This window comes from Osmerus mordax, chromosome 21, assembly GCF_038355195.1.
Source record: "Osmerus mordax isolate fOsmMor3 chromosome 21, fOsmMor3.pri, whole genome shotgun sequence".
In the NCBI taxonomy this organism is placed as follows: domain Eukaryota; kingdom Metazoa; phylum Chordata; class Actinopteri; order Osmeriformes; family Osmeridae; genus Osmerus; species Osmerus mordax.
Window position 1 is genome coordinate 11,190,315 of NC_090070.1, and position 26,041 is coordinate 11,216,355.

Sequence of the window (26,041 nt, forward strand, 5' to 3'; positions counted from 1 at the left end):
CCTCGCGGCGAGGACTGGCCCGTGGTTCGGCCCTCCAAAGGCCTCCGGTGGCCAAATCGGGTTCTTCCGGTTGGTTCCTCAGGGGCCCACGGTCGTCAGCGTCTCCCTGTCGGGCCTCGCCGCCAGAGCGGGGGGCTACCACGTCCACAAGCTTCCCACAATGCACAGCATCTCCGCCCTGCCCTGCTCCGACGCCAGCGTCATGGGTCACTTCAACCCGTTCTCGGTTGACATATCCGCCTCGCCCACCCCAGGAACTGGCACGGTGGACCAGTACGAGATAGGGGACGTCAGTGGGAAGTTTGGCTTGCTGACCGGTCTTGACCAGCTGCAGAGGCAGTACATGGATGGGAATCTGCCGGTGACAGGACCCAACAGCATTGTCGGGAGGTCGCTGGTGATCCACTACGCCAACGGATCCAGGTGAGCGGAGGACTGGAGTATGAGCAGGAGGGAGGGAGGGAGGGAGGGAGGGAGGGAGGGAGGGAGGGAGGGAGGGAGGGAGGGAGGGAGGGAGGGAGGGAGGGAGGGAGGGAGGGAGGGAGGGAGGGAGGGAGGGAGGGAGGGAGGGAGGGAGGGAGGGAGGGGAAGTGGAGAGATAGAGGCCAGGGGTGAGAGAGAGGACAACAACAAAGCGTGCGTGTGGGTTAGTGAACAATACACAGCATGTGTTTATGTGTGTGCAGCCTTTCTGAGAACAAAACGTGTGTTTATGTTGATATTTTGAGGTTTTGATGTTAAAGCAGAAATAGAGAGCAGAAATACACGTTGACTTCTGCTTTTAATCAGAGATATCTGGTGAGAAACAAGAAACCAAATTACTGAACAGACATGTTGAACAAATACTACAGTTTAAGTAGTTAATTAACAAACAGTCAGCAGATAAAGTCTCTAATAATGATTGAGGTAATCAATGAAAAAAAAAAAGCAATGCGTTTAAAAAATATCAAAGTAATAAAACTGTGTAACGAAAATCATGAATTCATCTTGGCGTTAGCATAGGCGGTGTGCATGTAATTGGGATGTCATTCAGGGTGTGTTGTGGCCCATAGGATGCAGTGTGCAGACATCACAGCTGATAACTCAACGGACGGACACAGGGTCTATGCCAAGGCTGACTTCGTCAACACACTGAATGGGACAGTTAAGTTGGTACGTATATATATATCGGGAAAACCCCCCGATATTGAACATTTACAGTTTTAAAACACATCTTAGCATCGTTGAAGAGTGCTAAATTAAACATACAGTTCCTCTGTCGATGTACGCAGTGCCCTGCTCTGTTGGGTGCTAGCGAGCACGCAACACAAAATGGCAGGGTTTCCCAGATTCTGGGAAACCCGGCCAATGACAAGACATGTTCAGAACGCAAAGGGTTTGAGTTTGGACGCTTGGCGAGACGTGACTCAGTACCAAACCAGGAGCCCAGCGCCACACTTTAGCTGCCAGGAAAACGTGGCCGTGTATTTATTCACCGTGCAGTGACCGTGAATTCATTACAGGGGTCGGGAGAGGGGAGGAAGGGGAGAAGGGAGGGGAGGAAGGGGAGAGGGGAGGGGAAGGGAGAAAGGGTCGAGGGGAGGAGGGGGGTTAGTATTGGACAGGTGTTGTGGCATCATGTTGTATTAGTTCATCATATCACACCACACATCTACAATACAGACAGACACAAGCACACACACACTGACACCCTCCATACCACTCCTCACTGTCCCTCCTCTCAACGTAGACACGCATCCCAAAAGAACAGCTGTATCTGGCAGCCCCACCCCCACCCCCGCCCCCACACCCCCACCCCCGCCCCCGCCCCCACACCCACACCCACCCCCACACAGCCTTCCTACTAGACAGACAGAAGCTCAAATGTGTGCTCTGATTAAATATAAGATATTTTTGTTACAGCTGATTTCAGATAGAGCTGCACATCATTTGTAGTTGTTTATCCAGCTGCATGTTCATAGTGATAGTTCAGTTTATAACCTTGGTGAAATGTTGTGTAACTGGTTATAAATGGTCTAACTTGTGTTGGAAGGTTGTGTAACTGGTTTTAGACAGTAGTCTAACTGGTGTTGGATGGTTGAGTAACCGGTCCTAGATAGTAATCTAACTGGTCCTAGATAGTAATCTAACCGGTCCTAGATAGTAATCTAACCGGTCCTAGATAGTAATCTAACTGGTCCTAGATAGTAATCTAACCGGTCCTAGATAGTAATCTAACTGGTCCTAGATAGTAATCTAACCGGTCCTAGATAGTAATCTAACTGGTCCTAGATAGTAATCTAACTGGTCCTAGATAGTAATCTAACCGGTCCTAGATAGTAATCTAACTGGTCCTAGATAGTAATCTAACCGGTCCTAGATAGTAATCTAACCGGTCCTAGATAGTAATCTAACTGGTCCTAGATAGTAATCTAACCGGTCCTAGATAGTAATCTAACCGGTCCTAGATAGTAATCTAACCGGTCCTAGATAGTAATCTAACTGGTCCTAGATAGTAATCTAACCGGTCCTAGATAGTAATCTAACTGGTCCTAGATAGTAATCTAACCGGTCCTAGATAGTAATCTAACCGGTCCTAGATAGTAATCTAACCGGTCCTAGATAGTAATCTAACCGGTCCTAGATAGTAATCTAACTGGTCCTAGATAGTAATCTAACCGGTCCTAGATAGTAATCTAACTGGTCCTAGATAGTAATCTAACCGGTCCTAGATAGTAATGTAACCAGTCCCCGAGGAGGGTGGTCTAACTGTTAATTGTGGCTTCAGTCCCAGCAGACGTTTACTGATGGGAGCTACAGTGACGTCACACTGGAGGTTGACTTCCGTTTGTCACAGATAAAAAACGTGAGTCTCCGTCTGCTGAAGGCACACACACACATCCACACACACACACACACACACACACACATTGAGGGGCTGTAAAGGACACTGTCTCTGCTTCTTCCAGGTCTCCACTGCTTTCTGGTCCATCCTAGACCGTCACTGTAGTCCTGAAGGAACCACTTACAACCCCTTCAACATGGAGCCCTCGGTGAGTATCTGTCAGAGAAATGAAGGATGTAATATATGCTTAGCCTTATCTGTACTAAGTAAGCCAGCTGGTCAGCCTAGAAAGGTCAGAACCGTTGTAACTTTCCACTCAAGAGACGGCGACACGCACACACGCGCACGAGCACATTAGAATAAGAAGGGATCCTAAAGAATCCAGACAACTTTGTATCGCGACCAAACTTGTCTCCTTGCTGGCAAGAATTAAACTATTGTACTTTCTTTGAATCCGATGACTCTGTGTCATTATTTGATCAAAAGGAATATGTAACAGTATCACACTGCAGCACAGTGGGTCCAGATCCTGGGCTGTGGAAGGACCAGGCCCACCCAACACTCCTAGCAGACAATGAGTAGTCGTTGGGTTTTTGTGTGTGTTTTTTTCGACGTTGCAGTTGATATACGATGTTGTTATTGTTACACTGTTGTCGGAATTGTTATATGATATGTTTTGGTTGCGCTGTCTGTCTGGAAAAGACAAGACGTTCCCTGGGCTCCTTTCCCTGGAATACTTTTAGACCTGCGCACTTCGTGTCCGAGATCATTCGCTGTGGATGTTATTTGTAGTTTTTGTGAGTTGCTTTTGGTAAAACTGTCTGCTAAATAAATAAAATGTTAAAATGTAAGCCCACTTTCAGGCGAATGGAAGAGCAAGTCAGTTACAGTTTGTTTTTGTTGTTGTTCGTTTCTCTTCTCAGAGTTCTAGCTGTTCCCGTGACAACGCCCTGTCCTGTGAGGTGGGAGACCTGACGGCTCGCCAGGGGAAGGTCAGCCTGGTGGAGAGGCAGCTGTACACCGACACTAGCCTGCAACTGGCCGGAGACCTCACAGGTAACACGCAGCCAACCGGGTGAAGGGATGAAAGCGCTGAATCACGCATCAAAAGCAGCAAAGCTCTGCTGGAAAACCATGGAAACTGCAGCGTTTTAAACAAACACAACTGTAGAACACAAACACCTGACACCCACCCAGATACGCAGACACGGCACGATAAAAAAAGGTTTTTAGATTTTAGATTTTTTTTTAGATTGACTGCTAAAAGGATTAGGGACAAATAATTATAATGTACCCATACTTGTTACAAATTACAATGAACTTGAAACTTGATATAACTAAGGGTGTAAGAGAGTAGCATTATCAATGTTCTTTGAGACGATCAGTGAACTCTAACCGCATTCAACTTTAACGATTACTACAACCGACACAGATAGATGAAACTACAAAACCTACAACTCAATATCTGAGACCCTTTTCAGAAGATTTGCCTGTCGTTTTGCTCGTCTCTTGTGTGTTTGTGGCTGTGCGTCTGTCTGTTGATTGTCAACGGTTTTGTGTGTCTATGGTTTTGTGTGTATATGGTTTTGTGAGTCAACGGTTTTGTGTTTCTATAGTTTTGTGTGTCAACGGTTTTGTGTGTCAACGGTTTTGTGTGTCTATGGTTTTGTGTGTCAATGGTTTTGTGTGTCTATGGTTTTGTGTGTCTATGGTTTTGTGTGTCTATGGTTTTGTGTGTCAACGGTTTAGTGTGTCTATGGTTGTGTATCTCTGTTCTGTCTTTGTGTCCACGATCATGCATCTGTTTGTTGTGGTCGTAGTGGTCTACAGGTCTCTGGTCCTCTGGAGCCCGCCGGACCTCCTGGCATGCGCCAACATTCTCCCAGCATCCCCTTCTGCAGATCAGTTCTTCCCCAACGTGACGTCCTTCAGTAGGTGAGACTGACCTCTCGCCGACCTGACAGGAACCCATCCTCGCCTTGATCTTAGACTCAGTGTAGTGGCAGATATGTCAGAGGACATGTTGTGAGGGTGTTGTGATTTTAGACCATGTGAAAGGTATGTTTACCTTCACATTTCCTGAATAACTTTTTTATGGGCTGTGTGAAATGAAAAGCTACTCTTAGTCTCTTAGCAATGTCATACTTTCAAGGTCATCAATTAAATCAATCAATCTAACAAACATGACAGCTTTGTTCAAATTATCACAAGGAAATAGTCTAATCAAATGTCCTCTCAATCTCCTGGAAAATAGAACACTCTCGGTTGTTTTTAAAATGTCCCAGATGTCACCACGGTTACCGGTTGCGTAACTCAACTCACACAATCAATTTATCAGTCAATCTACCCAGACACATTCTCACGCCGTCTCCATTAGTGTCTCTCTTTCTCTTTCTTTATCCCCATATCTTGCTCATTTTCTCTTTCCCTTTTTCTCTTTGTGTCCCTCTTCAGTTAGGGACACCCTGTCAAACCGATATATTTCAAATATTTCAGCCTGTTAGTTTACCACCTTGTCCTTACTGCGTGCAGGTATGACTTCCGTAAGAGGGTGTCGGAGGTTCTGGAGGTGAGAATGTCCAGAGTGACCATCCTATCTGGATCACCTCGGACCAACAGAGACTGCCAACAAGTCAGCTTCATGGTCGCAGGTACGACAACGTTCAATATCTGACCATTGAGGGTACAGGGTTGTTTACAAGCCGTTCAGAAACCGTATCAGAGCAGGAAGACTGGTACGCAAGATTTTGTTTCTCTCACACTGTGATCTGCCCTGTCGGACAGGTGGATAGATGGGGTCCTGTGTGTGTCCATACAATGGACAGCTCTGCACATTCAAAAGGTCTTCAGTGACCCAGACTGGTCTCTGGTTCAGTTACCAGAAACCAGTGTTTAGAGTATAAACAGGGAGAGGAGCGGATACACACACACACACACAGTATAGGAAGAGGCAGTCCTCTATGTCCTTGTAGCGCTCAGACAAAACAGCGTGAAAGACTTCTTTTGTACAGAAACAGAGAAAACACACTCTCTCTCTTTCTCTCACACACACATCAACACGTAGACGAACACACAGACACACAGACACACACACACTGTAACCCAACCCACTGATCTCAATAACTCATTCAGTCTCCTGGAGGATTTTTTGATTGCCTCCCTCTATCTTCCCCACATAGGTGAGGTGGCAGCGGAGAAGTTACACGCCGTCAAAGACAGCAACAAGATGGGAGTGTACAAACAGACTTCAGCCTGTTCTAGTAAGCATGTCTGGAGATGTCACTAAAATGCATTTACCACCGTCTCACCCCATCTGTTTGCTGCAAAACTATACCAGAACATGTATGTTTTTAGGTTTATTATAGTATAATAGTACATTTACTATACATATTTTTATATATATTTACACATTTCAAATGGACCTAATAGAGTCAAGTAAAAAAAACCGATGTCAAGTAAATGTCATGTGACAGGTTGTCAGCTAACACCATGTCTCCGTTGTCAGGGAGTGGAGGACTGAAACCATGCAGGTGTGTTGTGGTGTGGCTGACAGCTGCCACCTTCATCTTGTGGTCCCTGACTCAGCTATAACACACTTCCCTAAACCTCACCTGGCCTCCGTCACAGAGAAAACACTGACTCACTGTGTGTGGTGGGATTTTTTCTAAACTTAACTGTAGTCTTAGTAATAATAATAACAATGATAATAATTGTCTTAATCAGACTTAATCATCATTTAATGGACAGCAAATTGTCTGTTTATAGATCTGTTTATTTGTGTGTGTTTTTTTTTAGATTAGCTGTTAAAGATGGTTATTGAATTTTGAATATATATGTAAATATTCATTCCTCATGGGGTTTGTGGGGGACAGTATGTCTTGTCTATGACATTGCACATTGTTATTTTCTGCCAAATATCTTTCAGTGCTCTTTAAACTCATTATGTAAATTGTGCAATTTTTAATTGTATATACACATTTTTTTATTGATTTGGATGAATGCCATGTTCCCATTTGAGCAATTCGTTTTAAAGTCATGTGTGTTAAATAGGCTAAGTAAAACATATACAAAACGGTATGGTCGTATGCTCTTTGATTAGACGTGAAGGACAAAATATTTGAATTGTTGGTTCCGATTAATAAAACTGCTGTTATTTTTTGCTCCAGGCTATTTTATAATAATTTTTCGTGTTTACCATATTTTTTTCAATGAAAAGAGGCGAGTCCTCTTTTCTGCCAAACTACTGGAAGATACTCATGTCACGTGACCAAGTCACCAGAACGTCAACGATGGTATGGAAGGCTCCTGCATTGTAAACTAATACAAGGAATAGCTGTTGAAAGATTGTTTGAAACGCAAGAATCACGTTCAAAGGTAAATGGACACATTTAGTAAGCCACAACACACCCCGACGCTGTTTTGCAAGTTTATAAAAAGGGAACGGTAGTGCGATGAGGGTGAGCAATGAATGGGACTGGAAACCGTGTTGTCATTTGGAAGACACGATCGCGTGCTAGCTAAGCTAGATGCTAACATGGAGTATCACACGCCTGTTTACGAAAACGATTTTCTCAAGGTCTTCAATCTCGTTGAATGCAAAAACGGGAAATTACTCCAATAACGAATGTGACTACGCATTTTTCTTGCCAGTTTGCTTAACTTTACGTGCAGTTTACATATTATCCTGCCACACCTACAAAACAACAACCTCGTTGCAGAGGCATGTGCGTCGCAGAGGCATGTTATGTAAATTACAGTTTTATAAGCATTTTACAAAAGGCATTAACAGCAGTATTATAGTTTGATACCGTGAAATCATTCGTCAAACTAAATCAAGTTATTAGCCAGCTTGGAACCGTATAAGCGGTAACAGATTCTCTGCCATGGAGGTAAACAACAATCGCTCTTTTAGCCAACCAATCGCTGAGCTCATCGATGCTCTTGTGTGTTTCATTGGCTGCAACTCCATCGGTGATTTTTAAAACCATCTTGCGCTGTGATGAAAGTGACGATATTTAACTATCCACTTTATATCAGCAAACTGTATCGATTTGTGTCTTGTCATGCATAACATGCATCATTTTAGTCGGGGTTAATATATATTTTTTAATAATAGGATAGTGCATTAAAGTGAACCGTTTTAATATCTCCACTGTCAGAATTGTAATCTGTTATTCATTAGCGATGGGTGTGACTGAGTTATACTTACTCAGCAAGTTAAGACGTACAGGCTAGCTAAAGGTGAAAGATCCAGAGAAGTACGACTTTGAGCGACACGTTAACCACACAGATACAGGCACATCCTCTGTCACTGCAGGAGACAACATGGGCTCATTGGATTCCGGTAATTACTAATATATACCTCAATTACGGTTCTTACCATGGCATTAGGTTGTCATATAGTTTCTTTTTAATCGTTTTTGTCGGTGAAATATCATAGAAGGCTAACAAGGCGCAGCCTCTGTAGTCATGGTAGTCAGTCAGTCTGGTAGTTGTGGTCTTGTTTAAGCTTGTAGGCTTTTGGCCTACTCTGGTGCCATGACGACCATCTCTGTTGTTGACCAGTGTGTCAGTCATCTGCCTCACGAACAGTGAAGAGATTTCTCACGTGTGTGTGTGTGTGTGGGACCTGTGTGTGTGTGTGCGTGTGTGTGTGTGTGTGTGTGTGTCAGACATGTCCCCAAAGATCACGACGGAGCTGCTGAGGCAGCTCCGTCAGGCCATGAGGAACAGCAAGTACCTGACGGAGCCCATCCAGGCCTACATCGTCCCCTCAGGGGACGCACACCAGGTAGGCACACACACACATGTACACACACACACACATGTACACACACACACACATGTACACACACACATGTACACACACACACATGTACACACACACATGTACACACACACGTACAGCTACCATGCACACATACATCTACAGAGAATACCAGAGAACACACATACACACACACACACACATACATGCGCACACACACACACACACAGGTACCACGCACACATACACCTACACACGGAATACCAGAGAACACACACACGCTCTTGAACACACTCTCTCTCCTTAATGCTTGTCCTTGTGATCATTCCCCTCTCCTGCTTCGTGTTTATAGGAGATGTGATGAGAGGAGGGTCATTAAAATGTCTTACTTCACTGAACAAATACTGATTACTAATAATTCTGCCTCACCCTTCTCCTCCACCCTCACCACTGCCCTCTCCCCCCTCCCCACCACCCTCTCCCCCCTCCCCACCGCCCCTTCCACAGAGTGAATACATCGCTCCATGTGACTGCCGACGGGAATTTATTTGCGGGTTCAATGGCTCAGCAGGTATTGTGTGTGTGTGTGTGTGTGAATGTGTGTGTGTGTGTGAATGTGTGTGTCCACGACACGCTCCCCTGCAGCCTCAGGTTACCCAGACTGTCCTGGTCTTTACAAGACCTGTAAGTGTGTGTGTGTGCTTCATGCCCAGGCCCCAGCCCCGGGCCCCTGGGTCTGATTACAGAGTTACAGAGGGGGTCAAGAGACAACCGAGATGAGAACAAAAAAAAACACGAGTCTCATTGGTGGCCCCGCTACCAGACCGTCGGCGTCCGACTTGCCTTTCCTGTTTTTTTTTGTCCTGCCTCACGCGGAGATGAATAAGAGACGTGGAGGTTCTCTAACAGGGGGGAGGGGGGGGGGGTGAGTTACAAATTGGACCCTTTCATTTGTTTCCAGTTAAAGCTTACTGTAGGCCTCTCTCTCTCTCTCTCTACCCCCTCCCCCCAGGTACAGCCATCGTTACAGAGCAGCATGCTGCTATGTGGACGGATGGACGCTACTTCCTGCAGGCCACTCAGCAGATGGACAACAATTGGACCCTCATGAAGATGGGTACGCTCAGATTCACTCTGCTTAGATTCACTCTGCTCAGAATCTGCTCAGAATCTGCTCAGATTCTGAGCAGATTCTGAGCAGATTCTGATTCTGATTCACTCTGCTACACTGTTCTCTACTCTGTGCTGTGCGTGACTTTTTACTGCTTTAGTAAAGTCTCCCACAGAACTCTTCCACCAAAGTCCAGTCTTTAAAGGCTGTGTGTGTGTGTGTCTGTGTGTGTGTGTGTGTCTGTGTGTGTGTGTCTGTGTGTGTGTGTGTGTGTCTGTGTGTCTGTGTGTGTGTCTGTGTGTGTGTGTGTGTCTGTGTGTGTGTGTGTGTGTGTGTGTCTGTGTCTGTGTGTGTGTGTGTGTGTGTGTGTGTCCAGGTCTGAAGGAGACTCCCAGTCAGGAGGACTGGCTCATCAGTGTTCTCCCTGAGAACTCCAAAGTAGGCGTGGACCCCTGGATAATCGCTGCAGGTAGTAGATCTCTCCTCATCATCATCATCATCATGCACCTTCACCTGCTGTCAGACACAGGCCACTCCTGGGCTCTGACCTCTGGACTACTGTTACAGCTGTACTGTAGACCAGGCCGTGGTTATATGCTGCACTTCCTGTTTGCACAGCATGTACGATGCTTTGGATGGAAAGCGTCTGCTAAAACAGAGAAATGGCGCGGTATAAAACGTGAAGCAATATGCGACTTGTTGGCAGTTATGTACATTGTCTGTGTGTGTGTGTGTGTGTTCCAGACCAGTGGAAGAACATGAACAAGGCTTTGACCGGCGCTGGTCACCGTCTGGTGGCCGTGCAGGAGAACCTGATAGATGCTATCTGGGAAGACCGACCAGCCAGACCCAGCACCCAGCTCATCACCCTGGGCTTGGGGTACACAGGTCAGCACCACACACACACACACACACACACACACACATGAATAAAAATGAAACTTGAAAAACATCCGGAGCCAAGATGGAGTTTGTTGACCCTGCGTTTCTCTCTCGACTGGTCTGCAGGTATGAGCTGGCAGGACAAGATCACCGCCCTGAGATCCAAGATGGCCGAGAGGAAGATCAGCTGCTTCGTTGCCACGGCGCTGGATGAGATCGCATGTAGGACCCTCCTGCACGCATGATTTCCAAATAATCATCCTTGGCTCAAAGTCAAGCTTTTATTTGAAAGATTAGTGACAACTATGCCCTTTTTTATGCTATTATGTAGCGCAGTGTCATGTGAAATCGTTATAAGAGTGACATCACACACGCACACACACGTCGCCACGGTTACGTAACCCCAATGTGTTGACACCGCATCACGATCCAAGGACCCCGGGAGGGTACCCTGCCGGGGTCCCTGCAGGGTGTCCTGGTCTATGCCTGTGAGGGCCTCGTTAACCGACCCTAACGACCTCTCCTGGCTGATTGGCTGGCTCCAGTGTTTGGGCTAATTAGTAGCATGCTGATTGGTGATTGCTGTCGGGTTACATTTAGACAAGAGGGGGCTAAATATGGAGGGATTTGCTCAGGCACTGCGATGAGGAAAGCCAAAAATGGGACGACTGATCACAGGAGCGATGCTCAGGCCTAGGTTGAGGGGGTGCAGGAATCATACGGTGCAAAGTCACGGAAGATCTGGAGATGCCTTTTGTTGTTTGGTAGAATGTTTGGAAGAATCCCTTTCACCATTTCTCTCTCATTTTCTTTCTTTCACCCATTCTGTCTCTGTCTCTGTCCTTCTCTCTCTCTTTCTCTCTCTTTCTCTCTCTCTCATCCACTCTTCCTCTCTTCCTCCAGGGCTTTTCAACCTCCGAGGCTCAGACATAGAGTACAACCCCGTGTTCTTTGCGTACGCCATCGTAGGGATGGCAACGATACGGTAACCCCTCCCCCTGAACTCACTCAGATCGGAGGATCTCTTAGCCTCCACAGAGGACTAGATAGAGCTGTTTTGTGACCTCGGACACGTCCCGTAGGCTGTTTGTAGACCAGAAGCGCCTGGAGGCCCCTGCAGTTCGCCGGCACCTGGAGCTGGACACGCCCATCAGGGCGGAGCTTAGCGTGAAGCCCCTCCCCTACGAGGCGGTGTTTACTGAGCTGCAGGCGGTGTGCGCCGCGCTGGGGCCCAAGGACAAGGTGTGGATCTGCGACAAGGCCAGCTGCGCCCTCACGCAGGTCATCCCCAAGGTGAGAGGGAGCAACTGCCGCCGGACAGGCACAAAATGGCCGCCGTCTCGGGGTGATTGTCAACTTGTGGGTTTTGTAGGGGAGGTGTCGAGGTGTTGGGTTTGTAATGTGTGTGTGTGTGTGTGTCCAGGCCCACCGCTCCCCCATCCCCTACACCCCCCTCTGTCTCGCCAAAGCCGTCAAGAACACCACCGAGATCCAGGGCATGAAGATGGCCCATGTGAGTGACCTTTGACCTCTGTGGGCACAAACACGACCTACTGAACCCATTACACTGTAAAGATAATAACAAATATCACATAATATTAATATTGTCATTGTACGGTCTAAAACGAGGTAAGGTGACTATAAAGTCATGTATGTACAATTAAACAATAATACAAATAATACAATTTTACAGTCTTAATTTGTAGTTTTTCTCTCTGACAGATCAAGGATGCTGTGGCCCTGTGCGAGCTGTTTGGCTGGCTGGAGAAAGAGGTGATCACACACTTCAGTTTCAATCTCCTCTCAAGCTAACAGGAATTAGTAACCAGGTGTCTGGACTATGCCTTGTTGTTGGCGTGACGACCGGGTTATTTACTGTCTTATAGATTCCAAAGGGCACAGTGACGGAGATCTCTGCTGCAGATAAGGCAGAGGAATTACGCAGGTGAGTCTCTCTCATGCACACACACACACACACACACACACACACACACACACACACACACACACACACACACACACGCAGGTGAGTCTCTCTGTCTCACACACACACACACACACAGGTGAGTCTCTCTGTCTCACACACACACACACACACAGGTGAGTCTCTCTGTCTCACACACACACACACACACGCAGGTGAGTCTCTCTGTCTCACACACACACACACACGCAGGTGAGTCTCTCTGTCTCACACACACACACACACGCAGGTGAGTCTCTCTGTCTCACACACACACACGCAGGTGAGTCTCTCTGTCTCACACACACACACGCAGGTGAGTCTCTGTCTCACACACACACGCACACACACACACATAAATCATATGTCCTCTTCTATTATACTTATTCCTTGATCCCCCCCCAACATTTGAACATGTAAACTCCTCAACACAAGTTTCTCTGGGCTCCGTAATTTTGCTGCGACCGGAGTTCTATCGCCACCCGCTGGACTGTTCAGGGAACTGCAGCAGCTTAAAATACTCACTGTGTTCACTGTGGGTCTCAACGTGTGTGTGTGTCTCGATCAGCCAACAGAAGGACTTTGTGGGCCTGAGTTTCCCCTCCATCTCCAGTGTGGGCCCCAACGGGGCCATCATCCACTACAGGTACCAGCACACACACACACCCCCCCCCCCCCCCGCACAATCACAGCTCTGTCATATAGAGTTTGTGACGTTGCTTGGTGGAATGTTCCGGTTGTGTAGTGGTGGGATGTTAGGGTGACACGTGTTGGTGTTGTGTCTCCCCCCAGACCCCTGCCTGAGACCAACAGAACGCTGTCCCTCAACGAGGTCTACTTGCTAGACTCTGGAGCCCAGTACACGTGAGACTAACAGCTGGGGGGGAGGGAGGGATAGCTTGGTGGATGGAGGGGAGGGAGGGATAGCTTGGTGGATGGAAGGAGGGAGGGGACATAGGGAGGGAGGGATAGCTTGGTGGAGAGAGCGATGGAGGAAGTAGGATAAAGGGAAGGCGTGAATGAGCTGCATGTGACTGTGGTTGTGACTGTGTCTCTCCCTTCAGTGACGGCACCACCGACGTCACCCGTACCGTGCACTTTGGAACGCCCTCTGCTTACGAGAAGGTAACGGGAGCTTCTAGAACGTCCTCCGAGTTACTCGTGTTAAAAACGAAACCATGTTTTGGTCAGACCCTGTATTTGTCTAACTGTGTGTTTGTGTGTTTGAAAGGAATGCTTCACCTATGTTCTGAAGGGACACATAGCCGTCACTGCCGCCGTTTTCCCCAACGGAACCAAAGGTAGGCCCCCCCGCTCTCCACTAACCTCCACGTCTGACAGGAACATGACCATTTCTCCTCCTCCCTCTCTCCCTATACTCCCTCTTCCCCTCTCTGGCCCTCTGTCCTCCTCCTTATCATCCCTCTCTTCTTCTTCTCCTTCTCCCCTCCCCCCCCCCCCCATGTCCCTCTTCTAGGCCACTTGTTGGATTCGTTCGCCCGGGCGGCGCTGTGGGAGTCTGGGCTGGACTACCTGCACGGCACGGGGCACGGTGTGGGCTGCTTCCTCAACGTGCACGAGGGGCCCTGCGGCATCAGCTACAAGACCTTCGCCGACGAGCCGCTGGAGGCCGGCATGATCGTCAGCGACGGTGGGACACTTCCTCTTCCTGGTTACAGCCACACACAGAGCACAGTCATATGACACACACACACACAGAGCACAGTCATATGACACACACACACAGAGCACAGTCACATGACACATACACAGCACAGTCACATGACACACACACAGAACAAAGTCTTCTCCATCATGTATTCGTTCACGTTCTTCTTCAGAACCTGGGTACTATGAAGACGGCTCTTTCGGAATCAGAATTGAGAACGTGGTTCTTGTGGTCCCTGCCAAGCCCAAGGTAAGAACCGTACCTACGTTAAGACACCACTAGCTACAGTCTATAATAGGTGCTATATGATCCGCGTGTGCGTGTGTGTGCGTGTGTGTGTGTGTGTGTGCGTGTGTGTTACCCCTCAGTACAACTACAGGAACAGAGGCAGTTTGACCTTCGAGGCCCTCACCCTGGTCCCCATCCAGGTCAAGATGATGAACACAGAGTTGCTGACGCAGAAAGAGGTGGGAGGCGGTTGACCCCCGCTGTCAGAAACCTGACCTCTTCTCTGTGTCTTTATCCACCCCCTCCTGCCGTCTCGAAGTCGGTTTGTGAAGGAAGGCGTCGCTTATTTAGGGGAGTCAGGTGGCTGAGTGGTGAGGGAATCGGGCTAGTAATCCGAAGGTTGCCAGTTCGATTCCCGGTCATGCCAACTGACGTTGTGTCCTTGGGCAAGGCACTTCACCCTACTTGCCTCGGGGGAATGTCCCTGTACTTACTGTAAGTCGCTCTGGATAAGAGCGTCTGCTAAATGACTAAATGTAAATGTAATGTAAATTTAGAACCGCTTGTTTATTTGTCGCTAGGAGAAACGTACAGTTTGCCTTACACATTCTGAGGTGCCGTGACCTGTGGTGGTTTTACTTGTTACATGTGGAAGTACTGTGAGACACCATGTCTTACGAGGAAAAGAATATACTGGATATACACAAGAACAAAACTGTACAGTACTGTAATTATTACTATTCAGCCAATCATGTGAGCGCTTACTGTGACTCTCTTCTCTGTCCTGCAGCGCAATTGGGTGAATGAGTACCACAGGCAATGCCGTGAGACGATTGGAGCAGAACTGGAGAGGCAGGGCAGGAAGGAGGCCTTGGAGTGGCTGATCAGGGAAACCCAGCCAATCGCCTGAAGAGTATTTTGACTGACTCTTATTTAATCCAATCATTCGCCTGAGGGTATCCATGGATGGCTCTGCAGTGATTAACTCTCTCTTTCTGCTCTCTCTCTTTCTGCTCCCTCTCTCTCTCTCTCTCTCTCTCTCTGCTCTCTCTCTCTCTGCTCCCTCTCTCTCTCTCTCTCTGCTCTCTCTCTCTGTCTCTCTCTCTCTCTCTCTCTCTCTCTCTCTCTCTGCTCCCTCTCTCTCTCTCTCTCTCTCTCTCTCTCTCTCTCTCTGCTCCCTCTCTCTCTCTCTCTCTTTCTGCTCCCTCTCTCTCTCTCTCTCCCTCTCTCTCGGCTTCTTTTGTAAAGCACACCATTTCAAATGTTTTATGACGATTCAATAAAAATCCATTGTAAAAAAACAACAACATAATGCTTAATTCCTCATTCAGCATGAAAAGAAACAAAACACCCGTCCCCTCCCTCCTCTAAAGTGGAACAGTCCACCTCGATCTAAAGCTGCATGTAGAAGTTGGGCGGGTCCAGGATGACACCACTAGAGGGGTCCATGGCGTAGTCCTCCATAGTGAGCTCCCTCATGGGCAGCGGGTCACGCTCCTCCAGACCAGAGGTGGCGCTGCTCTCCTCCTCCACCCCAACAGGAAGTGGGTTGCTGTAGATGTAGTAGATCCTGGAGTTGTCCTTGGGCACTTCCTGCTTCCTGAAGAGAGCCAGTGGGTTCCTGAAGCTGGCGGACCTCTTCACCGCCCGGACGTCCACCGGGTGGAGCGGGTCGACGCTGCGCACGGCTCTCTCGTACACGTGCGCTCTCTTAGTCTGCCTGGAAATGAGGGCGACAGGTTTTAGTCTGCCTGGAAATGAGGGCGACAGGTTTTAGTCTGCCTGGAAATGAGGGCGACAGGTTTTAGTCTGCCTGGAAATGAGGGCGACAGGTTTTAGTCTGCCTGGAAATGAGGGCGACATGTTTTAGTCTGTCTGGAAATGAGGGCGACAGGTTTTAGTCTGCCTGGAAATGAGGGCGACAGGTTTTAGTCTGTCTGGAAATGAGGGCGACAGGTTTTAGTCTGCCTGGAAATGAGGGCGACAGGTTTTAGTCTGTCTGGAAATGAGGGCGACAGGTTTAGAAAGGAGTTGGAGAACATATCAGAGTTGTGTGTTGTCAGTTCTCCAGAGGAGCACCCTTGACGAACACAAGCCCTCAGAGAAGACGAGGAGAATCTCCCAAACAGTTGTGGAAATGAGCAGGGTGCACAGACCCAGGTGTTCCTGAGAGCAGGGTGCACAGACCCAGGTGTTCCTGAGAGCAGGGTGCACAGACCCAGGTGTTCCTGAGAGCAGAGTGCACAGACCCAGGTGTTCCTGAGAGCAGGGTGCACAGACCCAGGTGTTCCTGAGAGCAGGGTGCACAGACCCAGGTGTGTAGGAGAGAGAGAGTGACTCACCTCCTCCGCTGGTGGCAGGTGACACCGCAGTAGAGCGCCGTGAAGGCGAGGACACACAAGGCCAGGGTTGCCATGGTGATGTTGAAAACCTTCAGTTCTGAGGAGAGGAGGGCATGAGCACAGAGGTGACCGGTCAGTACAGGATTCAAACTCGTACTACCCCCCCCCCCCCCCCCCCCTACTGAGAATCTCTCCCAGCTTTGTTATCCATATTATCCGGTTACAATTTCATAATATTAGGAACGCCTGTACTTGAATAGTAAAGTTTTTGGTTATGGTTGTTGGTTTTAAAGACTTCTGGAAGAATTGTCATCTTGAGCGGATGTGTAGAGTCAGACCTTCGACACAAACCCCTTTATTGGCCACAGGAACACAGTCTCTATTGGCTCTTCTTCTAAACAAAGTTGTCTTACCGTGGCGCGCTGCGGACATGCCGTGGTCGACCGTGCCCGGAACCGCGGTCGTGTTCCGGTCGAAGCCCACCGAGGTAGAGTCGTGACGGTTGTCCCAGCTCATGACTGTGCCATGTTTCCCTCCAGAGCATGAACTGAGAACACACTTTCCAAACTTCACGCCCTGAGTTCCCTGGCTGAATGGGGCGCGATCACGTGACCCCACCCCGCCCCCCACCCCCCCCCCCGGCATGCTTGCCTCCGTTGCCGTGGAAACGGTCGCCGGCCCCCAATCCCAGGCTTTTGTAGCCCCCCCCCCCCCACCCCTCCTCCCTTTTTCTGCACCCTCTTGTTTACCAGTTGGCATTCACTCCTGTTTTATAGGGACAGTGAGAAAGGGAAGGAGGGAAAGAGGGGTGAAGGAGGACTGGATTGACTCTGCTCAAACACCTTCTCTGACAGCTTACAGGCTCTGAGAACAGCCCCGAGTACAGCCTCATTTTTGCCACGGGTAAAAGCCTGTACTGTTGACTAGCTCGGAGCTCGGCTGGCGTACAGTTGAGTAGAGCTGACAGGGTTGTGGGGTTCCACAGATACTGGGAGGGTCATTGTGACGAGGCCTGTCTTCCTGTGTTCAGCTTTGTTGTCTCCATGGTTCTGATTAGCAACAGGGACAAGACACAGCGCAACAAAGGGAACATTCTCTCTCTTTCTCTCTCTCTTTCTTCTCTCTTTCTTCCTTCCTTTCTGGTTTTCTTACGCACACTCCATTTCACTCTGGCGGAACGTTTATGGAGATAAACAGTAGATATGGTGACTCAGTATGTTCTGGTCCAATTAGGATCAGACTGCATGTTCTGTTCATGTTCTCCTAGGAGATGCTATGTTGTGTGTCTGTTTGTGTGTGTCTGTGTGTGTGTGTAAGAGGGTGAGAGCTAGAGAGAGAGCCAGAGAGAGATGAATAGCATATTGCCCCACTTATTGTTCAAGTTCGGCTCATTAACCAAGCCTTAATTGGTTTGTTAATGAGTTGCCCCAGTAGCTTGTTTTACAGTTGGTCTGTTCAGACATAAACCATTACAACAAGTGCAGTAGCATCAGTCTCTACTGTGTGATCTAGACCATAGGTCTTCAGTACTGTTGTACAATCTCCACAGGAGCCTTCACTGTCCATATTTGGTCAAATCAGATACATGTTAATGTATTATGCTACATACAGTTGTCCCACAGTGGGTCAACATAGTTTCCATGCCATCTTTAAAACTATTTTATCATCGTAGTACAAAGTGCCGGGCTCCCCTGCTCAAATATCACATGACTATTAATAAGATGATCTCTCCGGACAAGTTAAATAAACAATGTTCTATTTGCTGTTGTTTCTCCCCCGTGGCTGCCTTCCTGTTGGTCTCACGTGCAGCGGGATGAAGTGTGGTGTGTGTGTGTGTGTGTGTGTGTGTGTGCGTGTGTGTGTGTGTGTGTGTGTGTGTGTGTGTGTGTGTGTGTGTGTGTGTGTGTGTGTCCGTCCACTCCTCACAGAAGCGTCTTTTACCTCCAGGGAAATCATCTTCTCTTTTCTCTCGGTGCAGCAAAGCATCGTGGGAGGGGTAGTTTATCTTCACTGACTCTCATCACTGGTTATTTGACTGTGATGACCGAGAACAACGAGGTCACCACGCGAGTCAACGGACAAGTAATACGTCCTCTAATGAGTTAGTCAGCCTCTTGTTAACACAAACGGAGCGTTGAGTTTGTAAACATTCCGTAACGGAACTCTAAAATAACGTAACGTGTTCATCATTTGTTTGTATTGCACTGATTTCGAGATTTATTTTAACAAATGTGTGGTATTATCCACCAGGTGGCAGTATTCAAGTATCCCATCACGAAAACCATGGCAATTTGGAGATGCCCGTCAAGGTAAAATAAATGTAAATCCCCTCTGTATAGCCAAGCATGTAGCACACATTCATCAGTTATTCATCATTAATCAGTTGAGAGTATACTAACTTATCAATCAACACTGGTGTCAAATCTGAAGACACTTAAACGGATTTTAGATTGTATCCACAATCACCACTAAACCACTGTCATCTGCGTTTGACAGATCGACCTACATAAATTATGTTACACTTCCTGACTCGACGTAAACCAACATGTCTACACAGAGGGAGATTGAGTGATTAAGAAACAGAGCATGAAACTGGTATTTAAATATCTGTTTGTCTACCCATTTAAAAAGTTTAATATTCCACGTCCATATTGCTGTTGAATTGTTTTTGTTTGAGGAACGCGTGTGAAAGGGTTATGTTAGTTTATTTAAGCGGTTGGTTTACCAAACTACGCCACTGAATCCCGCGACAGTTTTCGTGGGAATTTCTTTTTTTTTTACTTTGCAGGCTATTACTAACATTGAAAATTTTCATTTCAACACTTTGAAGCGTGCTGATAAATCAGTCGAAACCAATTTAACACACCGTTGCTTGATAAAGTTTGTTCTCTACATTCTAAGAGATTATTCACCACAACGAATGTTTCGAATACCACCCCGACCACAAAGTGCCCAACATGTGTTAGCTCTAAATGAAGTTTATTTGGGTAAAACGGTCCACAGTAATTGTCTCACAAGGAAAAGTGTCCGGGTTAATTGTTTGTATTTATAAGTTATAAAGCGATTTTGTCTTGATGTCCTTCCAGGCTAAATAAATGGCAATTTCTAAGAGAGGGCCAGTGGTTTTGCAGTGTGGTAGATTGTAACGTTTTTAATAGTCGTAATGCTCTCTTGTGCCTCACCCACTCTCTCCCTCTCCATCATCTACAAAAGTCTCAACTTACTCCTTCATCGTCCTCTCACACACTGTGACATGAACCCTTGGCCTCTCGATACATACCTTTAATCTCTGTACCTCACCCTGGATCTCTTCCTCACCCTGTCCCCCCCTCTACCTCACCATGTCCCCCCCCTCTACCTCACCCTGTCCCCCCCCTCTACCTCACCCTGTCCCCCCCCTCTACCTCACCCTGTCCCCCCCCCTCTACCTCACCCTGTCCCCCCCTCTCCCTCACCCTGTCCCCCCCCCCCCCTCTACCTCACCCTGTCCCCCCCCTCTACCTCACCCTGTCCCCCCCCCCTCTACCTCACCCTGTCCCCCCCCTCTACTTCCCCCCTGTGTTTGTGTAGAGGCTGGTAGGAAATTAGCATTCTGGCGTGGTACATTAGTTCTGATTTGGTTCAAGGAGAGAGTTCTGCTTTGATTGATTTCCCATGTCATACAGAACACAGTAGGTTCCTAGAGGGAGGTAGCACTGGGTATGTGATTCTTTCTCTTAATCCTTAAGGTTTTTCCTCTCAGCCTGAGTGAATGAGAAATGGATGACTTTGATTTTTAACACACTGTTCATCCTAACTTTTTTGCTGATCCAGTTTTTCCAGTTCCTGTTTCCTGAAATATGAATCCAAAATATACATTTGATTTAACTATTACATACATAGAGGCACAGCAAATATGATTCGTAAAAAACTGATATTGATCTTTTAAAAACACAGGCAGGGATTACAATGACCCTTGCAGCATGGAGTCCATATGGAGGTTTGTCCGGGGCGAAGGGGAACCAGCCCACCCCCAACCCCACCGCCGACCCATGTCCCTGGGTACCGGGCCCACCAAGCTGCCCCGGACCCCTGGAGGTAGTCACACACTGTGTTCATACGTGGGATTTATTGATTCCCGCTGTCATTGCCGTTCCGTCCTATTAGACATGTACACAAGGTGGTATCCACACACACACACACACACACACACACACACACACACACATGTACAGTAGTCTCCTGTGAATCTATCAGAGAAAGAGAAGTGCATGGTGCATAGCCCATAAAACATGTTAATGCTCCAACCCCCGCAACCCTGTCTGACCTTAACCTTCCTGTACTTCTGTGTGAGTGTGTGTGCGTGTGTGTGTGTGTGTGTGTGTGTGTGAAGTACAGGAAAATAAAAAAGGATTGAGTTTGTGTGTGTGCGTGTGTTTGTGTATTTCCCTAAACCATCAATAACTTTGATTTGCTCAAACATATCCACCTAAACTTTAAAGCCTGCGTGTTCATTATATTTTATGAAAACAGCCACCTGTGATCTCTCAATATCAACAAAATTCTATTTAGTGGATTTGTGGGAAAGCTTCAAATCCATGGCTTTCCTACATACACAGTAGAGGTGTCCCTGCAGCGATGGAATTTTGGCATGTATATATCTCTGTATTTACCTACATTTATATAAAGTCTAATACAGATTATACTGGTGAAACTGCCAAAAGAGTTGCAACCTTGTTTGCAGGAGGTAATTGGTGCGTACAGTAGGCTAAATTCTGTATTGTTCGAATATAACATACCGTATATACAATAATACCTCATATTTTTCTTTATCATTAGGGCTCACAACACAGACACAAGCCCACACTACTCAAAATACGACTAAGTACACACATCCTGGCTCTGGATCACCCACCCAGCACCCCACTCCCAGCTCGTTCTCAGTCCCGCTCTGGGCTGTCTTGGCTGGGCACCAGGGCTCAGGACTGTCCCCTGAGGATGTCCAGACCCCCGGGCGCAGGCCTGGCTGCTATATGTGGCTGATGCAGAAGATCTGCTTTGGCAAGCGGGCCCCGGAGAACGGTGTGGGAACGGTCTGGAGGGCCAGGGCCGGGACGCCTGCTGTGGGGTTCGCACCCGAACCAGTGCCTGATACAACAGTACAGAGAACCAGCTGCCACATACTAGATACTGTCAATAAGGTCAAGGGTCCAGATCTCAAGTTTATTATATATGTCATATGTATTCTTAACAGTTATTGGTAAAGAAATACTTGATTTTAAAGACTCAAAAACAGCACAGACACAGTAATACAAGATGATCAGATTAATCTATGGGAGTGTAAACATTGTAGTATTTCTCTGGTGGGCAGGATGGAGGGCAGGCGGAGGAGAAGGAGGGAAACGTAGCTGTGCTCCACAGCAGAGGCTCCACACAAAGACAACTCCCTCAGACTTGTTAAGGGACTGAAAAATGGTTTGATGATTGGGGCCCGATGCTATTTTAGGGTGTTTTTCTGTCTTATTAGATGGGGTTGAGATGAGACAGGCTGTGGGTCCAGCAAGAGGTTGTCAAGGCCTCATTCATCACGATAGGAGAATCGTATCAGTCAACCATGTTTTGAGGGCACCATCACGTTGTGGGAATTCCCAAGCCGGATTGGTAGTGTTTGCCGGGAAACGGCGGGATCTTTTCCAAAGCGGGGGCGTTCATCCTTGTGTGTGTGTGTGTGTGTTTTTTGGTTGACGGTGCTGCGCGGTGATCCGACCCGTTGTCACACTGCGTCGGGTCGCGTTTAGAGTGAGCGAAGGCAGAAAACGCCGTCTTAAAACAAGGCCACCCACTTGACTTTAACTCTGTGTCTCTCAAGAGGTTCGCCACTTTGAACGGCGCTAAGTTGAGAAATGTGCTGATTTTTTTGTTCGTCCGCCCCCGAGACTAGGCTTTTAAACTGAACAAGCGGTGTTGGTGGATTTGTCGATAATTCATCCTTCAGCCTTGCTCGGAGCCGTCCCAGAATCCCAGTATATCTCCCTAAAATCCCTCTCCTTATCCTCCCCCGGTTCTTGGTGAAGAAGTGTGTGTATGTGTGTGTGTTTGCTCTGTTATCTGAAGTGAGGCCATCAGATGTCCATTAGTTTCCAGATGTCGGACAGGCAGACTAGGGAGTCTTGGTAAAACACAGCCCTGCTCCCACCCCCCCTCCCCTCCCCCACCCCCCTCTCTCCTCCCCCCTCTCTCTGGTGGTTCTGCAGTCCTCCATCCAAACACATCTTTCGGTTCACTTATTAACTCATCTCGCTCAGTTTCTGAGTGGCTCACTCCTCCTACTGCTGACCGTACTTTAACACACTCCTCTCCTCGTCTCCTCCTCTCCTCTCTATAATCACCTGTGTGTCCCCAGTAGCCTAGTACAGTAGTTGAGTTGAGGTGAGTAGAGCTCATACATCATGTTTCCTCCTCCATCTCTCTCCACGGACCAGGCCCAGAAGCACTCTCTTTCTCCATCAATTCTCCTCGTTACCGCTGTACGCATCGCTGGAAATTATGATAAGAAGTGTCCATATCTACTGGACACACACACACACAACCCCTACACACACACATTCTACACACACACACACTCGACCACCTCATGCTATCCATCATGACCAACAGGCTCGTATCTATTCAAGTGAATTAACCACGGTCGGACACGACAAGTGTATGATAAAGATACACGCCAACGCAGGAAAATGCGGAGTGATGGAGTGCAGAGATAGACCCCTAATCTAAATAACCTTACTGGAGATTACAGGGGGATTACGGGACACTCCCGTTTGTTGCCAAGGATCCCGTCGGCAGGACGATGAGCGAGTTCCGTGCACTCGCTAAGGAATGCGTCTGTCGTAGTAGCTCTTACATGTAAACAGTGTCCGGGCCGGTCGCCTGTTGGGGTCGTAATGGATGTGGGAGAAAAGTTTTGGGGGAGGGGCCAACATGTTCATGTTCACCGACAGGGATGTGAGCTGATGGTGTAGGTTTCCATGAAGCAAGGCAAGGCCACAATATACACTAAGTATGGTACCGTGCCATACACCGGCTGTGCTGTACACAGTACATACACATCGTCCACCACACACACACACACACACACACACACACAGTAAGCCACATACACACACTACATACAGTGTAAGCTGCTCACAAACTATCCCAGCTGTAATATTGTACAGACCGTGTACAACATCCAGTCTGAAGGACAGTTGTTCCACTGTTGCCCCCCCCCCCCCCCCCCCCACACACACACACACACACACAGCTGTAGTGGTGAGTGTGAGATAGGATGTATGGCCAGGGTCAGTGTGTGTCAAGTCCAGGCACATACATCAGGGGGGAGATAAGAGGAGCACTTATCCTCAACCTCTCACCTCTGCTGAGATGAATAGGTGGAAACACACACACACACACACTGTTGCGCCTCATACACACACATACAGTACACACTCATATGCATACACACACCAAAAAGATGTAGGACCACAGCTGTGGGTAGCATTCGAATACAGCATTGAAGGAAACAGATGTAAGATATAAAAGGATGCAGCGATGCTACTTTAAGACACATCGGTTACCCAGCCACCTCATCAGAGAGATAAGGTCACTCTCGCTCTCAAGTGAAACCACTGGATCTCCTCATGGAACTGGGAACATTCAGACGATTCATTATCGTGTTTATATCAAGCGGCCAGTTTTTGCATTAAATGCTGGACGGCTATCTGGTCCATCTGAACGCATGTCCAGTTGAGAGTGCTCCCGGAATGGATTGACGTCGTCTCCGGTCCGATGCGAGCGTTTGGCTGAAGCACAAACGAGACGGATGGGACGTTGCGGGGACATTTAGGAATGCGCACGGAGTCTCTTTAGTGTGTCTGGGTCTAATGGCAGCAGAGGGCTCCATGTCTGAGAGTTTCACCTCATCATGCAGGACATGTGAAGGTACAGGACTGGCTCTCAGCCAAGACTACATGTATACGTTCCTCTCGTTCGTATCATCGTTAAATCTGCTGGAGTCGAACGGCGCTAAGTCTGATTTAACTTCAGATGACCCCTGCTTGTGTAGGACAACTGGAAGCATCTCTGTGCTTCATTAATTTGGCAGCAGTATCTAAAAGCTTTTTTCCCTTTGTCATTAAGGGCCATTTAGTTTAGATGAATAGGCACTCTCCCTTGCCCTCCTTCTTTCATCCTCTTTTTCCCTCTCTCTCTCTCTCTCTCTCTCTCTCTCTCTCTCTCTCTCTCTCTCTCTCTGTCTCTCTCTTCTTTTCCAGATCATTCCGCCTCTTCTCTGGGAACGCCACGTTTGATCAGGGGAGTGCCCTGTAGCTGAGGAGCGATATATTCATAGAACTCTGGGAAAAGATGTCGCTAGACACTCCAGGGGAATTATACGAGGGGGACAGAGGGAGAACACAGAAATGGACAAAAATAGACGGAAATCTCACGCCTGCCCGCGGTTCTGAAGAATGTGCCCCCCCCCCACTCTCCCCCCTTCCCTGCCGACCCCCCCCCCCCCACCCCCCCCCCCCCCCCCCGGTTGATCAGATCGTGTTTTCACAGGACAGGACTCGGAGAAAGAAGCGAGGGTTCCGCTGGTGCTTTCGCTTTCTCTCCGTTTCTCTCACTCTATATTTCTGTCTCTCTCTCTCTCTTTGTCTCTCTCTCTCAACTCTGTCCCCCTCTCTCTCTCTCTCTCTCTCTCTCTCTCTCTCTCTCTCTTGACTCTGTCTATCTCTCGTGTGTCATCCTACTGTTATGCCCCGTAGGCCGGTGTTGGTTCTCAGGAGAAAGCCTTGGCTCCTGAAGCACCCCTACACTTCGAGGCTTTTGGTTTGACCCATATCTTGTCCTACTGTAAGTGACAGAAGGCACACCTGCATAAACAGGGGTGTTCCAACAACCACTTCAGAGAGACACTTAGCTCTGCTCCTACAGCTGATGATGTAAGGTATGGGGCGGGCCAAAAACATAAAGCAACATAATGACTCAACCGACCATTGAACTCCATCATTAAACGTTCCAACATACAATGACATTGCGCAAACATGCGCAAACCGCACTGTGTGTTTCCCATAAACAATAGACAATGCTCAGAGGGGTTATCAGAGCGAGCAGAGCTTTTCCAAGGGGGGATTTTTCAAATACTTGTTCCGTGATGCCGCCCACTTCCCTTGAGCCTGCGGACAGGTTCGGACCCCTGGCTGCCAACCCAAACAGTGAAATCCCACACGGGCCCCG

General features: G+C 48.0%; 2 protein-coding genes and 1 long non-coding RNA gene across 3 annotated transcripts in view; all 3 read left to right on the forward strand.

Annotated features, from left to right (window-relative positions):
• Positions 1 to 3,406, forward strand: part of cusr (Copper-only SOD repeat protein) — a 5,225-nt gene extending 1,819 nt beyond the window's left edge. The window contains exons 2-6 of the mRNA XM_067259868.1: positions 83 to 423; positions 1,053 to 1,152; positions 2,768 to 2,845; positions 2,949 to 3,032; positions 3,311 to 3,406. Coding sequence (XP_067115969.1) covers positions 83 to 423; positions 1,053 to 1,152; positions 2,768 to 2,845; positions 2,949 to 3,032; positions 3,311 to 3,406 — 699 coding nt within the window. The remainder of the gene's footprint in view (positions 1 to 82; positions 424 to 1,052; positions 1,153 to 2,767; positions 2,846 to 2,948; positions 3,033 to 3,310) is intronic.
• A 1,999-nt stretch (positions 3,407 to 5,405) lies between these two features.
• On the forward strand, positions 5,406 to 6,818 carry LOC136965560 (uncharacterized). Its single transcript, XR_010879315.1, has 3 exons — positions 5,406 to 5,475; positions 6,004 to 6,084; positions 6,330 to 6,818. It is a non-coding gene; the product is annotated as an uncharacterized lncRNA (long non-coding RNA).
• Positions 6,819 to 7,086: 268 nt separating this feature from the next.
• On the forward strand, positions 7,087 to 15,740 carry xpnpep1 (X-prolyl aminopeptidase (aminopeptidase P) 1, soluble). The gene is made up of 20 exons (XM_067259136.1): positions 7,087 to 7,198; positions 8,497 to 8,615; positions 9,099 to 9,162; positions 9,604 to 9,708; positions 10,079 to 10,171; positions 10,447 to 10,590; positions 10,711 to 10,806; positions 11,488 to 11,569; positions 11,667 to 11,877; positions 12,008 to 12,097; positions 12,307 to 12,357; positions 12,471 to 12,529; positions 13,116 to 13,193; positions 13,340 to 13,411; positions 13,612 to 13,672; positions 13,779 to 13,848; positions 14,025 to 14,198; positions 14,389 to 14,465; positions 14,585 to 14,683; positions 15,235 to 15,740. The coding sequence occupies exons 2-20, from the start codon at positions 8,499 to 8,501 to the stop codon at positions 15,352 to 15,354; spliced, it is 1,863 nt and encodes a 620-aa protein (XP_067115237.1). The 5' UTR covers positions 7,087 to 7,198; positions 8,497 to 8,498; the 3' UTR covers positions 15,355 to 15,740.
• The last annotated feature ends 10,301 nt before the right edge of the window (positions 15,741 to 26,041 follow it).

Excerpts from the sequence above, each read along its gene's own strand:
- xpnpep1 (XM_067259136.1), top strand. The coding sequence starts at position 8,499 with ATGTCCCCAAAGATCACGACGGAGCTGCTGAGGCAGCTCCGTCAGGCC. Across the intron at positions 9,163-9,603 it reads CGGGTTCAATGGCTCAGCAG|GTACAGCCATCGTTACAGAG; the intron begins GTATTGTGTGTG and ends CCCTCCCCCCAG. Across the intron at positions 13,673-13,778 it reads CGCCCTCTGCTTACGAGAAG|GAATGCTTCACCTATGTTCT; the intron begins GTAACGGGAGCT and ends TGTGTTTGAAAG.